At 38.3% G+C, this 15513-nt stretch overlaps 1 protein-coding gene across 1 annotated transcript; it reads left to right on the top strand.

The window, feature by feature from the left end:
- Positions 1-322: 322 nt before the first annotated feature.
- LOC308191971 (granulocyte-macrophage colony-stimulating factor receptor subunit alpha-like) lies at positions 323-15320 on the top strand. Its single transcript, XM_080584945.1, has 9 exons — positions 323-525; positions 6646-6775; positions 6868-7037; positions 9179-9318; positions 10966-11004; positions 11885-12023; positions 12567-12654; positions 13233-13314; positions 14883-15320. The coding sequence occupies exons 1-9, from the start codon at positions 459-461 to the stop codon at positions 14952-14954; spliced, it is 927 nt and encodes a 308-aa protein (XP_080441071.1). The 5' UTR covers positions 323-458; the 3' UTR covers positions 14955-15320.
- Positions 15321-15513: the final 193 nt, after the last annotated feature.

Below are 15513 nucleotides of genomic sequence, written 5' to 3'. Positions count from 1 at the left end.
AGGCAGAGCTGTGAACAGCTGTTATGAAGTCCACAGCACCAGGCATAATCTCCCATGCAGGGCAGTGAACCTGGGCAATAAGCTGAAAACAGTGGTGTCGTTTGTAACAATGGTGCTGACCTATACCTGAGCCAGAAGTTCAACTTGCATCTTCATCTGCCTTTGAAGTTGTGCACGGTATGGAAGCCTCTGTGAAACACAGGTGACAGGAACAAATGAAAATTATGCAAAGGAAGTGGTGAAGAGCATGTCACTCTCCTCTTACTTATTTGCCTTCCTGTAGCAACACAATGGATGTAGCTGTGCTTTTTCCCTGTTGCCTTACGGAAGTGTGGGGTAAGGGAAATGAGTAAGACGTAGGCGGTATTTTTACACCCTCTTACGTGAGCAGTTTAGAAGACCTTAATAATGAAATAACACTAACAAAGCACAGAAAAATATGCCTCCGAGGCAAATTTATGGCTTCCGTCCCTTCTGTGCCCCTTTACTATAACCGTCACAGGGAAACATCTTTGCAAGGAGGAGGTATGTTTATTTTTTTATTTCTCTGTTTTTAACTTTTATCCCAAAGAAGCTAGGCAACGAAATACTATTTTGTCATTGTGTTGCTGTAATATTCTTAAAATAACTCCGTGAGGGGTGGATAGACACTACTTACAAAATGCATGCTTTTGTCTCCAAAGACTGTCTTAGACAACGTTTTGATGGCTTATTAGCACATTTTTTCTGCAATCTGAAAATAGTTATTTAAAAATATCTAAAAATGAAAAGTGACCATATTAACAGCATTATTGGGTTCATCCAAGTAGCAGTATTTTGCTTGTTACAGCAAAACCTGCATTACAGTATTGAAGAGTACCTATGTCACTTTCTGTATTCTCTTGCAGAACGCACAGCTTGCCTGGAAATATTCAGATTTTTAAACTCATAGAGCAAAATCTCTATACAGAGTAAATTCCTTTGAGTAGTACTGCATTTAAGTACCAGTTGAATGGAAGTATTTATGTGTCTTTTCTCTTATTCCAATTTTAATACTGAGGTAGAATATTTCACAATATCCATAATTCTCTAAAAATGTCAGAGGAATGTAAGCATAAATTTATCCTCATAGCACAGAAAAAAAGGTAAGCAATAGTTACAGCTCTAATACTCCCCTACAGGCAAAAATAATTCTCTAAATGTCTCAGAGGTAAAGCTGGGAAATAAACTCAGAGGTCTAGTCTTAAGTAAGATGCCCAGCATTAATAAGGTATTCCCTCCCTGCCCATCCCCCCCTCCCAAGGTGGGGGGGGGAGGGTGAAAGTGTTATTTTTGTTTGTTTGTTTGTTTTCCAGTAAGAAACCTTCCTTTCCAATGGTTATAAAAGTCACAGCATTATCAGACATGATAAGCTACATGGTCATATATTACTTACAACCAGCAGGTTATTGGGCAGATTTTTTCTTGTCTAATCAGTCTCTTTTATTCTCTAATCAGTCTGAATGAGAATAGTCACTGCAGCAGGATTTCAACCTAGATAATATTTCCAAATTTCTAAAATAAACATTGTCAGTGGACATTTCTCAGGACTGAGCATTTTCAGAAAAAAAGTAATTAAAATTGACTTATTCTGCAGTATGAAGTCCAGCTGTAGCCAATTTTCATGGAAAATTCTACAATGCAGAAAGAAAACAGCTTTGCATGGAAATACTTTGTTTCGTTAAGATTTTGGTCAATAATCTGCACAGCAATTACTTGAGATGGAAAAGAAAGTTTTTCCCACCACTGAGGAAAAAAAGTACAGTTCTACTGCAACTGCTTTTCTAAAGAGAAGAAATATATGATAATACCACAGGTATAAGAAAGTGAAGGAAAAGATATTTTCAAAAATAGTTTTGTGATTTTCATAGAAAAAGAAGAAAGGCAGCATTTCTGTGTAGTAGTTACATGTGGATTCCAGATAATGAGAGATGCAGAATGAATTATTCCTCTTGAATTAAAGGCAGAAAACTTTGTTATAGAGGGATGCCTCTAGGCTGGTCATCCTGACCTATCTTTCCAGTGACTGGTGGGAAACAAACAGAGTGAAGGCTTTATTCATCACATCCTAGCTTGAATAAACAGTCTTAAGTATTGTTTCTTTCCGGCCACTATAAAGGCAACATAGAATTACTGGTTCCCTTGTGGGCACAGCTATACAGCACTTGTATAATGTTAAGTGAGATGAACTCCACCCTGCAGTCTGGTGGCATCTTCAGAGTTAGGTTAAAAGGTTAAAGCAATTTAATTTCTTTTTGTTTGTTTCCAGTAGTAAAGTATGATGTTTTAATTCCAAATATGTGATTTGTAATCCTTTACAAATTATGTGATCTATTGCGTCCAAGAGCTGAGAAAAGTTTACGCATTTTCTATTCAGGAACTTTTGAATAAAAAGTAAAAATGGTCTTGGACTCAAGGCCCAGAAGTGAGATCCAGTCCTTCCTTGTTAGCAATCCTGATTACCACAAAGAATGCAGAGTCAAATTTATTTTCTTTGACATTTTTCTGCAGATACAACTCCTACAGTTTATAATATCCACAGAAGTGATGGAGCTAATCTAAGTTGACTCAAAGAAAGCAAAGAAAGAAAGATAGATAGAAGCAAACACACAAACAAAGTAAAGAAAACACTGTTTGCTTAAAATAATGTGTTGTTATAGAGTTGGGTGCAATCACAATCATCACATCAGTTCCACTCAATTAAATGCCCTACCTCTTTCACAAAAAGATATAAAGAATGCCCCCCCCCCGAAAAAAAAAAAAAGAAAAATCATACATAGTTAAAGATACTAAAATATGGGGAAATAAATTATTCATGTTTGAAACAAAGGATGCTTGTGAGGATATTATATACAAGCTAGTATAGTTGCTTGTGTATTTCATTATCATTATTAAACAACTTAGGAGGCAGTTCAGAAGAAAGAGTGCACTACAGAGAAACTAAGCTGTCCTTTGGCAGCACAGCATACAGAAAATGATCATGACAGTATGGTCTTACTTTTTTTTTTTTTTAATGAAATAGTGATAAAGAAGTTATCAATACAGGGTTATTAAAAGAGGAGGTGTTAAGCAAGATGCCACTAGAACAATTTAACTAATTCTCAAGCACAAACTGGAAGGAGAAATAATCAGTATCTCACTGAAATAATGGGAGAAACATCTCATGAAGACTTAGTTCCATTCCAGATGTTATTAAAAATAAAAGTAAAATTGTACAACTAACACTGTAGGTGAATACAGTAGGCTCAAAAATCAACAGCATCTTGAAGAAAGGTTAGCCATAATTTTGTACACCAGAGAAAGGTGAATAAAGAAGAAATTAAAAATAAATCTCCACAAAATTTGTAATGAAAGTCCTATCCACAAAGCAAATGTCACTCATGCATGTTTGAGTGAGCTTCCCAGTGTGTACTTGATTTTGATCTGAATGTGACACTTTACAGATGGTCATGGCTGGTTTGTATACAGAGTAACGTTGTGGCTGCAGAACTCAGGCTCTTAAGTTTAAAGAATATTTGAATATGTCTCTATATGCTTCTCTTGGATATAAAAAGCTGAAGCCATCACTGGAGTGGCCAAGGAACTGGTTTCATTTGCCTTTCCTTTTACCACAGTGCCATCTTAGGAGTTCCCTTCACCCTATGTCCTATGTTCCCAGTCAACTCAACTGTTTGTTGGGAAACACCTGAACCAGATTGTTGTCTAATCTGACACCAGAATAACCTTTTTTTCTTTTTATTTATTTATTTATTTTTGATTTGTAGCATCACCAAAGGCTTTACAAAACCCACACCTCTAAGACCCTTGTACAGCACCTGTTATCAAACTTCAGACTACTGCAGTTACTTGACGGGAAGAAAACTTCCCTATTTCCATTCCAGTAATATTTCCCTTTTGTAAATGCAGATATGAAGTGCATAGATTTGATTGACCCAGGGTCATAAAGTGAATCTGTGTCGGAAGAGACAACTGAGTGAAGCTGTCTGTCACCTTACTACTGAACCATACTCACTGGACTCTCAGGAGTAGGATGTTATACATATATATAAATATGTATATAAGTTGGGATATGTATATAAGTAATCATTATGATGAGTGCTTACATGTCTCTAGCATCTAGATAAGTTCAACATTTCTTGCAACAGCAGGAGTAGCTCAGATAGTTCTCCTTAGATAGCTCTTGGTTGCTAACCCACACCATCATCTCAGGTGAGTTTGTTCCATTACTTATAATAAAAGGTGCAAAGATAGATGGAAAAGCAATATGAAATAAGAACTACTGGGGTGGCAAAGCATTATTGGTTTTGGAGATGATCACTTCTTCAGCTCAGCTCACTAGGATGCTCTGCAAGGAATGGCACAGCCAGGGAGGCAGGATGGAATCAGGAAGGGGCCACGGAGGATAGAGAAGGACAGAAAATGCTTAAGCCAACACTACTGTTGAAAGAAATGTTGTTGAACTGAGCTCTCGAAAGAGTTCCAGCCTTACTCTTGGAAGAGATGAAGCTTTCCAGAGATCCAGGAGTATTATGGCAAATTTGTAGTCTCTTGAACCATTCCACTTTATTTCCAAAGGTATACAATTTAGATGGTTGTTACTCTTGGGACTTCTTTGCAAGATCTTGTCCCTGATAACATTTCCCGTAGTGTCTGCTGACTACCCATGTGGTGAGTGTTAAAGGGATATTTCCACCGAGGTGTTCTGAGTGATGTGATTTTATTCCTCTCTCTATATATCTAGCTAAGGTATATAACATTGTATTAGGTCTTCTAGATAGCAGCCTCATTGTATTAGGTGTCCCAGATAGCAGCCTTTGCCTCTGGAAACTTTGAACCAGGCCACATTTATTATGTGCCTACATTCCTAGTATGTTCAAATGAAAAAGAAAAAAAAAAAATCCCTTCTGTAGAGTAGTCCCAAAAACCTTTATACAGCACAGTAACTGCCTGAATCTAGCCAAGAAAAAATATGAGGTACAAGGTATAAGAGTGTATTCTTGAGCACCTTTTCTGGAGAAAGATTACTTTTTCTCACATCACTGCTGAGGACAGAAAAGGATCCAGAAGGAAAATACACCTTTTGAATTCTCTCCTTGCTCAACCAAGGGATGTGGCGGAGGCCAAATAAATCATAGAATCATTAGGGTTGGAAAAGACCTCCAAGATCATCTGGTCCAACCGTCACCTTATTACCAATGTCACCCACTAAGCCATGCCCCTAAGCACCATGTCTCAACCTTTCCTTAAACACCCCCAGGGACGGTGACTCCACAACTAAAAAAACAGATTTATAAAGGATGGAAGAAATTAATGGGGGATCAGGCTTTCTCAGACTGCTAAGTACAGTGATCGATGAAGTAGCTCTTAACTTTGAAACCCCTTAGGACACTTCTCACCAGTAGCTGAGAGACTGTATAAGTGAAAGCTTGTTCTGTGCTTTCTCTTTCTTTTTACTTTTCTCCCTAAGAATTCACTGATATCAGTTTTGGTCTGCTCAAATACAGCATTTTGTTCGAAATCAGTGCTGTCGGCTATGTGATCAGTTGCTCTATGGGGAAATAAAGAAAAAGAGGCTTCCAGCTTGGACTGCAGTAAAGCTTGGACAGGAGACAGCCAATTTTTCTCATAAGATGATGACTTCTTAACATTGTTTGGGAACAAGTGTTTGACATAGGGGGTGCTTTAAGGCTCACTATGAAGGTACATCCAATGGTAGGCAGTGATGGTGCTTAAGCTCAACGATTCACTGTCTTGGAAAGCTGTGATGCAGTCCTTCAGTTCATGATGACAGTAGCTGCTGCATGATTATTATTTCCCGTTGAAGATCTTACCTTTTGATAGGGAAGACACAACACATGGAACTAATTCCTCATGGGAATATACAACCTGAACAGTTCTTTGATGTAAGCGAATTATCAATTTACACTTCATTTTTTTCTTGTTTTTGCATTAATGACATAGATATTTGGGCATATCAAGTCCTGTGCATTCAAAATTCCCCATATCCTTGAATCCAAAGTGCCTTAGTCTTGAACAGATTAACAATGCTTCTAAATTCAAGATTGAAAATACGCCATTCTCTCCTCAAAATGATGACAGTTCTGCAGGATCTAGTTTTGGGAAACAGTCTCAGGGTAAGATTGTAAGCATCTAATTGTTACACAATGAAAGAGGTGGAAAACTTATTTTAAATCCTTAGTCCTTTATAAATCAACCAAACTTCACTGCATAACACAGACACAGGATAGAGAACTTTCCTGGCTCACAGTTGCAGAATTTATATTCCATTGTAGGCTGGACCTTAGACAAACTGAGGATCTAAACAAAGGACTCAACAGTGACCGTCTTCATTAGTAGTCTCCACTACATCATGTCCCTGAGCTGATTAAATCATAGTGAAATTTTCAGTATCTGTAGCAACGGTAGATAATCCTCAGACTCAACACAGATAAAATCACTGCTACGTTGAAGTAAACATGTAATTGCAAGACCCAACTAGTATGCAGTTGGTTTTGCTAATCAGGTGCTTAAAAAATCACTAAATAGGCATGCAGAGCTCTACAGGGTTTAAGCAGTTACACAGTCTCTCCACAGAATTGATGTGGGATATTCTTCATCTGTTTGCAGACATGAATGGCACAGCCATAGAAAATTTTATCTGTGTGATATATAATGTTTCCTTCATGAACTGCACTTGGCATGTGAGCAGGACAGCTCCAGGAGATACCCAATATTTCCTGTACTGGAAGAGCTCACGGTAAGTAGGTCTTCTTGAGTCTTGGGAATTTTGAACTCTGGTCTGACATGTGACATTGCTAATATTTAACTGAAGCAATTTGTCATATACAGGAAAGAAGATTTCATAGGATGCCAGAATTATGTCAAAGATAATTGTGGAAGGCACACCGGATGTAGATTCCAAAATGTGACAATAGAGAATAAGAGTGCTTATTTCCTGGTAAATGGAAGTGGACAAAACATTCAGTCCTACAAGAATATGATTGCTCTGTACAAAATTGGTAAGGATGTATATTTTTTTCAATTTTATTTCATGAATCATAGAATGGCCTGGGTTGAAAAGAACCTTAAAGATCACCTACTTTCAATCCCCCTACTCTGGGCAGGGTTGCCAACCACTAGAGCAGGCTGCCCAGAGCCGCATCCAGCCTGGCCTTGAATGCCTCCAGGGATGGGGAATCCACAGCTTCTCTGGGCAGCCTGTGCCAGTGCCTCACCACCCTCTGAGTGAAAAACTTTCTCTTAATTTCTAACCTAAATCTCCCCTGTCTTAGTTTAAAACCATTCCCCCTTGTCCTATTACTATCAACACATATAAACAGGTGTTCCCCCTCCTGTTTATAGGCTCCCTTCAAGTACTGGAAGGCCACAATGAGGTGTCCCTGGAGCCTTCTCTTCTCCAAGCTGAACAAGCCCAGTTCCCTCAACCTTTCTGCATAGGAGAGGTGCTCCAGCCCTCTGATCATCTTAGTGGCCCTCCTCTGGATGTGTTCCAAGAGTTCCAAATCCTTCTTGTGCTGGGGGCTCCAGGCCTTCACGCAGTACTCCAGGTGGGGTCTCACAAGACCAGAGTAGAGGGGGACAATCACCTCCCTCTCCCTGCTGGCCACCCCTTTTTTGATGCAGCCCAGGACATATGGCCTTCCAGGCTGCAAGCGCGCACTGACAGCTCATGTCCAGCTTCTCATCCATCAGGACCCCAAAGTCCTTCTGCACAGGGCTGCTCTCAAGTTCTTCTTAGCTCAGTCTATATAAATACCTGGGATTTCCCCAGCCCAAGTGCAACACCTTGCACTTGGCCTTCTTGAACCTCATTAGGCTCTCATGAGCCCACTTCTCCAGCCTGTCCAGGTCCCTCTGGATGGCGTCCCTTCCCTCTATTGTATTGACTGCACCACTCAGCTTGGTGTCATCTGCAAACTTGCTGAGGGTGCACTCAATTCCGTCGTCTATGTCATTGATAAAGATGTTGAAGAGCACCGGTCCCAAGACTGACCCCTGAGGGACACCACTTGTGACTGTCCTTCACCCAGGCATAGAACCGTTGACCACAACCCTTTGGCTGCAACCAGCCAACAAATTCTTTATCCACCTAACAGCCCATCCTTCAAATCCATACCTCTCCAATTTAGAGAGAAGAATGTGGTGAGGGACCATATCAAAGACTTTGCTCAAGTCCAGGGGGTTGGAATTTAAATCTCCTCAGAACAGATTTTTTTATTCCTTTTCCTAGTCTTAATGGCTGAAAAGCCAAATGTACAAGAGTGAAAAAAAATGAACAGAGAGACAATCTGAAACCACAGGTCAGATAATTTTGAACATTTCAGTCAAATATGTGTTCTATGAAAGAACAAGCTCATCTTTTGGAATTAAGTAGCTATGGATGCCTGAGTGGGACTAACTAGATGTTAGGTCTATACCAGTATCTCAGAATTCTGAACTCTGTTCATCCACAGAATACAAAAGAACCAAGTGCCTTAGTACAATGAGTAAAATATTTTTTCCTTTTTTTTTTTTTTAATGGAAGGACAAGTTTCTAGTTAGAAAAAGAAAAAAAAAGGAAGGAAATTGATTTAATTTAATATGAACACAAAAAAAAATCGCTGCTCAGACTAAATTTCTCAATTCACTAAAATATTACAACGGGTTTGTTTCATAGAATCATAGAATCATTAAGGTTGGAAAAGACCTCCAAGATCATCTGGTCCAACCATCACCCTACCACCACTGTCACCCACTAAACCAGGTCCCTAAGCACCACATCCAACCTTTCCTTGAACACCCCAATGGACAGTAACTCTACCACTTCCCTGGGCAACCCGTTCCAATGCCTGACCACTCTTTCTGGGAAGAAATTTCTCCTAATTTCCAACCTGAGTTTGTTTGTTTTAATTTCATTTTACCTACAGTTACTTCTGATATTCCAGGCTGCTCAACTGGAGTGTTAAATCAGGAAGTTCTGCTTTTGAATATGGGGTGAATCTGGTAACTCTCACAAAGCTGCATTACAACTTTTTAAACCAGTTGCTTGAACAGCCACCTAGCCACCTATATTTTAAAAAGACACAGTAAAAAGACTTGTTTTTTAATCAGTTGTATTCATAGATGCATAATAATTTTATTCTTAATTAAATTATTTCAGAGAAGCTCACCCCTCCATTAAATGTCACTGTGAACTGTACAGGACTTTCTCATAGTTGTGAAATTAAGTGGCAACCACCTCGTACAAGTCATGTGAAAAGAAACACTTGTTTCAAATATCAAGTTGTCATAGAAAAGAAGGTAAGAAGAATTGATTATAACACTTAACTCTTTTTGTCTGCTTGTATTTGCACACACACTACCATACAACCGATCCCCTGTTCTTCTGTTTGAGTGACCCCTCCATTTTTTATACAAGGTATCCTTGCACAGTTATAGGAGTGCTTTCAGTCAGCTGGCCATTAAAGAAACTGGGCAAGGATCCCCATGCTGAGGGTGAATACACAGAGCTAAATCTTCCTCACCATTACCACTACCACCTCCCTCCCCTCCCACCTCCCCCCCCCCCAAAAAAAAAGAAAAAAAAAAAAGACACCCCAGCTTGGCCTTCTTGGTTTTGCTATGTGTGGAAGTTGCCTGACATGAACATAATTCTGCTAAAGGATGTAGTTAGCCAATAAAGTGAGTTACATAGTGAATTCAGTGTGTAACTGGAATTCTTGGATTGTTGCAAGGGCTCAAAATTGCCTAAAATTTTAATTTTAAATGGAGCTAGCTGGTTTAAAGATCAGAAATGTATGATGTTACTCATTTGCAGTGCACTAGAGGAAAAAAATTGAGTGATGCAAAGTAGAAAAGTGGATGGTTTAAATAGATAATGCTAACAGCAATATTTAACATGCTCATCTTATAGCTTGTGCCAAGTTCTCCCTAGTGGTTTTGTTTTTGTTTTGTTTTGTTTTGTTTTTTTTTTCTTGTGTGTTTCCTGTTTTACTGTTAACTGGAATTCTGTAATTCTTTTGTATGCAGCTTTTGTGCAAACAAGCATCCTCCCAGATCCAACTGTCTACTTAGATGACCTCAAAGTCTGTACCTTATCTGATTCTGAGGTTTAGCTAAAGTAGGTCTGCACCTTATATACAGTTGTGAATTTCACTGCAGCTGTCACAATCAGATATAAATGGGCAGAAATACACATCAGTTCATTGTGGGTTGTGGGAGGGTTTTTTTTCTTTTTCTTTTTTTCGCGTTCAGTATATTTTTTTGTTAACTTAAAGTGGAAAGAACCATCCATGTCTTAATAAATATAAATATATATATATAGTCATGTTATTAGAACAGAATATCCAGGTTTCCCAGAACTTACCTATATATGTTTGTTACTATACATTTTAATAATTGCAAGTATTTTGATGATATGGATGAATACACACAGTAGTATTATATCCATCAAAAATATTGCTTGAAATATTTGTAGGAACAGTTGAATTCATTGTTCCAAAGGTAAAAAATAAAAATTAAAAGGAAGACATAACATAACTAATGAAAAGATTAACAGTGCAAAAGTTACAAAGACAAAAGTTTTGATGGAGAAAACATTGCCCCAGTTTGCTAGGATTTTTTAAGATACTCTTACGTACAAGTGAAACATACACTTTTCATTTGTGGGCAACCTGAGCCTTTTGTTGTTGTTGTTGTTGTTTAGTTCTTTGATTCACAGTTCTGCAATCAAAATTAAAGTGTACATTATTTTAGAGCATTAGTGGTAAGCAAAAATGTTTCAGTGGAAGAACTGTTTAACTTCATGGTCTATAAAAGAAGGCATATGAAGCATGTGGGGTTTTTTGTTATTGTTTTCTGAAAATCAAACATTCATAAGGCAAGACACTTTATTATAAAGAAACAAAAGGAACAATCATAAACATTCAAGTTCTCTGTTGTTGCTAGGCTGATCCTGAGAAAGGCATCAAAGACACATCTAAAATGGTAAGTCTTTATTACCCTATTAATCTAACATTTATGCTGGGTTGAAAAGCCATCTGTATAAGAACATCCTCCAATCAAATTGCCTTGGTTTCAGTATACTGTGTATGCTTCTCATTGACAAGTTTCCTCAACATAGTTTTAAACTGTTTATAAAATATATTCCTGCATATATGAAACTTTATATTATTTCTTTGCAAGTCACAAAATCTTCCATTTTACAGTTCATTGTACTTCCTAGCAAACTCAAACTTGTGTATAAATATGGATCATAATTCCACGTTGTTGTTGTAGACAAGAAAAAAAAAAGGAGAACTGTGGAGATTTGTACTTTATTAATGGTATCTGGGAGAGGTTGAGATGAAGGATGCAGGAAAATGTCAACTGAAAGATTAAATCAGTATAAAGGAGGAAGAAGAAGAAGAAGAAAAAAAAAAAGCATGTTTTCAAGAAAGCTCAGTACTCTTCTGAGAAGCATTTCCATATATGTCAAATGTTTCACTTCTATGTAATCTGGTTGTTAAACTTTACTTCAGTTTTGAAAACAATTATGGGAAAGGGAATGCCAATTCTTCAAAGGAGTTCCTGCTAAAAGACTTACAGATTGAAAATACACTATTGATTTTTTTCCAAAATTCTGCTCTTTAGCAGAGGTTAAATGCTGCAAATTTCATCCTCCCAGCATCACCGAAAAAAATGTTCATACAAAAGGAATTAAGATGGAACAAGCTAATTTCTTAAGGGATGATTTTCTATTTGTTATTTCACTCATCTGTCGATCGATACGTGTGCAAAATTTGTAAGTGTCTACGTCATTAAATGAAGCAGACACATTGTCATCCAGCAAAGAAAAAGCTCTCAGTCTAGTTGTTTTCCTATTTAGGAAACAAACATCACTGGAAACTCCTACATATTTGACAGCTTCAATGCAGAAAAAAGATACAGCATCAAAATCAGAGCTACTGACAATGGTTGCTTAGTGAGCAAAAACTGGGGGGAGTGGAGTACACCTGTAGAGTTTGGTAAGAATGAAAATCATTTTCTTGACCTAATTTTCTCTCAGATATTACTTGTCTGCCTCACTTCTTACTTCACAGATAGAAACATTTTTATATTTGCAAATTTCTTCAATTTGCTAGGATGAAAGGAGCAAAGAACCGGAATATCTCTTAATATAAGGGAGGTGTCCAACCATTCTGTTGTGACAGTTAATTCTTCTTGCAAGAAGATAGTGAATAAAGCACATTTTTTTCAGGTCTTCGTTGCTAGCTGTTTTCTTTCTTCTATTTCTACTTCTGTCTTTATAAACTTCTCATTTCCCTGTTGCTCTCTGCCACTTTGAATTTTGAAGTACTCAGTAGGCCTCAGAACCTCACAAAATGCTTGGTAGTCTCAAGTTACTGGAGATGGCCCACATACCATCTGCCATCCTACTCTTTCACATTACAGGATCATGAGGAGCTAGGCTAAGGAAGAAGTGACTTCATACTGGTGTTTCACATAGTTGAGCAATCTTTCTTTTTCTGTGATACTAAACAACATTTTGATGACTACATGTCTTTCAGGAGGAGAACAACTTATGTCTACTTCATCATATGTGCTACTTCTGGTATCAGGACTGGCAGCAAGTATCGTATTTTTTCTCTGTGCAGTGTAAGCTTTGTTTCTTGTGCATTTTTTTTAATTTTTATTTTTATTTTTATTCTGTACCTGAAATAACTCTTCTTTCTCCAATAGAAATGTTCTGGTGTCTTTTAAGGAGGGGGGAGGTGGGAAAAACTTTCACTGAATTATTGCAGGAGTCATGACACCATGGACATTCCTCAAGTGGGCTCTACATTTCTGATTGCCAACCTTTTTACTTTCTTGATCAACATTGCACAACTCCTTTCAAGACAAGGTCTTATATCAGTTCCCCTTTCCTACTTTCAGATACTGCAATGTAGAGGGGTGGCATGTAAAATTTCCTTGTTTTAAGAATATTTCTCTTTAAGAGGATGAAAAAACTTCCTATGATTTCTTAAAAAGTCATAAAATAGATTATTATAATCCAAATTCTGAACAATGAACTGATGCCATTGTTTTCAATTCACATAATTTTTTAGTTAATCTTTCATTATTTTTGTCTTGGAGGAAGAAAATGATAACTCAGGAGTATAATAATAATATAGTATATTTTGATATGTTTGCATGCTGAGTCTTTTCTTCACCACCCCTTTTTGTCACTGTAGAAACATTTATTTGAAAATAGTACCTGCTAGAGTACTACAGCCAAAAGACCCATTCCATGAGATCGCTCCAGTGAATTTCCAGGTATATTTTCCTTCCATTTGTCTGAAATTTGTTGTAAATGAGGATCCATTGCAGTTTCAAAGGTATGACCTAAGTGTCAGAGAAATGTGTAGAAGCACAGATTTTTTTTTTCCTTCTATTGGTGTACTGAAAGAGGAGTTCCATATGAAAATAATGCTGAGCCTAAGCTCAGCACAATAATAACGTAGATCCAGGCTGCTGCTCAGCTATGGGGTGAGAATGGACAGAGAAATCTACTTCTGGTCAAAAATACTTGTGTCATAGCAGATGCTGAGACCACGTTAATATTTGGCAACACTGCTTAAGAAGTGAAGTTTTTGAGGTTATGGTAAGAAAGCACAGTAGAGAGCTAAGAGATTCTAGCTTACGCAGAGTGCTTGAGAGATTCATGAGAGCAAGGAACAGATTGCAAGTAACAGGGGAACTGACAGTCTGGAGAGCATTGTGCAAAACTTGCTGCAATTCAGAAAGTATTTGAGTTGGCTACAGACAGGCCTGGAAGCAAGAACATGTGCACAAGGAAACACTGGATCACTGGAAGCCTCTCTTAATCCTTTTAATTTCAGTTCCTTAGTTACACAAACTTTCCAATGTTAAAAAAAAAAAAAAAAAAAATTAGATTTCTGGCTTTTGAGTGGAATAACCCCAGGCACCAGTACAGGCTGGGGGGTGACCTGCTGGAGAGCAGCTCTGCAGAGAGAGACCTGGGAGTCCTGGTGTGCAGCAGGCTGACCATGAGTTAGCAATGTGCCGTTGTGGTCAAGAAGGCCAACGGTATCCTGGGCTGCATTTGGAAGAGTGCTTCCAGCAGGTCAAGGGAGGTGATCCTCCTCCTCTGCGCAGCCCTGGTGAGGCCACACCTGGAGCATTGTGTCCAGTTCTGGGCTCCCCAGTACATGAGGAACATAGAACTACTGGAGTGAGTCCAGAGGAGGGCTACTAACGTGATGAGAGGGCTGGAGCACCTGTCGCATGAGGACAGGCTGAGAGAACTGGGCCTGTTTAGCCCAGGAAAGAGAAGACTGAGGGGAGACCTCATAAATGTGTATAAATATCTGAGGGGAGGGTGTCAAGAGGATGGAGCCAATCTCTTTTCAGTTGTGCCCAGCAACAGGACAAGAGGCAACGGGCACAAACTGAAGCACAGGAGGTTCCAGCTAAATACGAGAGGGCACTTCTTTACCGTGAGGGTGACAGAGCACTGGCACAGGTTGCCCAGGGAGGTTGTGGGGTCTCCTTCTCTGGAGATATTCAAAACCCACCTGGATGCCATCCTGTGCAACGTGCTCTAGGTGATCCTGCTCGGCAGGGGTGTAGGATTAGATGGTCTTCAGAGGTCCCTTCCAACCTCAGCCATTCTGTGAGATGTCCTTTGGTCCTCTTTGCGGAGCTCATCGTGAAGGGAATATCTAGATGCTACTACTTCAGTCCTCTCACTGACAGAGTCCTACAACAGCTTCTATATAATAAATAACTACCGTTTAAATAATAGGAGGTTCAAAATTGTAAACTAGTGACTAATCTAATGCAGGAAACACTAATTAAATATTTTATTCTTCCTTTAATAGACAGAATATGAGAATCAATTAATAAGGCATGAAACTGAAGAAATAATAACCGTTATTGAAGAAGTGGCATAATGGCATGCAAGTGAAGAGAGTCAGATTTTGTTGTTGTTTTTGTTTTTGTTTTCACATGAACAATTATGTATCTTGTTGGCAATAATTTATAGGTTTTTCATATTGTCCTTCTTGTAAGCAGAGATAACAGCATTGCCTGTAGAGGCAGCTCCTCAGGAACCTGTCTTTGAAAAACTCCTTGTATTTGCTTGCATTTTCCAAAAATATTTTCAGTTGTGTGAACTTCCTTCTTCCTATGACGATTTCTTCATTCTTCTTATGAAGACCATTTTTGCAGTGTTTTAGCAAAAATATTTCAGTAGAGCTCTGGAAGTTATTATACTACTTTTCAATCTCATCCAGAAGAATATAATAGGAGCAACCAAATTTAAGTGTTTTATTCAGAACCTCCAGTGGTCCACTGCCTAGGAAGCAGCTTGATCAAGGCTGTAATCAGGAGTAAAAATTTATCATCTCTATGAAAACCCACTGAAAATAGGCCAAGATTAAACATCTCAAAAATGCTCACTTGCCCACAGAAAATGAATATTGTTAAAGATTTCAGGAGACAATTTTCTCA

Source organism: Anser brachyrhynchus, assembly GCF_964034855.1.
Source record: "Anser brachyrhynchus genome assembly, chromosome: 1".
Taxonomy (NCBI): Eukaryota; Metazoa; Chordata; class Aves; order Anseriformes; family Anatidae; genus Anser; species Anser brachyrhynchus.
This window is presented reverse-complemented; position numbering and strand designations above follow the sequence as displayed.

Coding starts and splice junctions, on each gene's coding strand:
- LOC308191971 (XM_080584945.1), top strand. CDS start 459: ATGGCTTCCGTCCCTTCTGTGCCCCTTTACTATAACCGTCACAGGGAA. Junction 12,024..12,566: donor GAGTACACCTGTAGAGTTTG/GTAAGAATGAAA, acceptor CATGTCTTTCAG/GAGGAGAACAACTTATGTCT. Junction 13,315..14,882: donor TCGCTCCAGTGAATTTCCAG/GTATATTTTCCT, acceptor TTCCTTTAATAG/ACAGAATATGAGAATCAATT.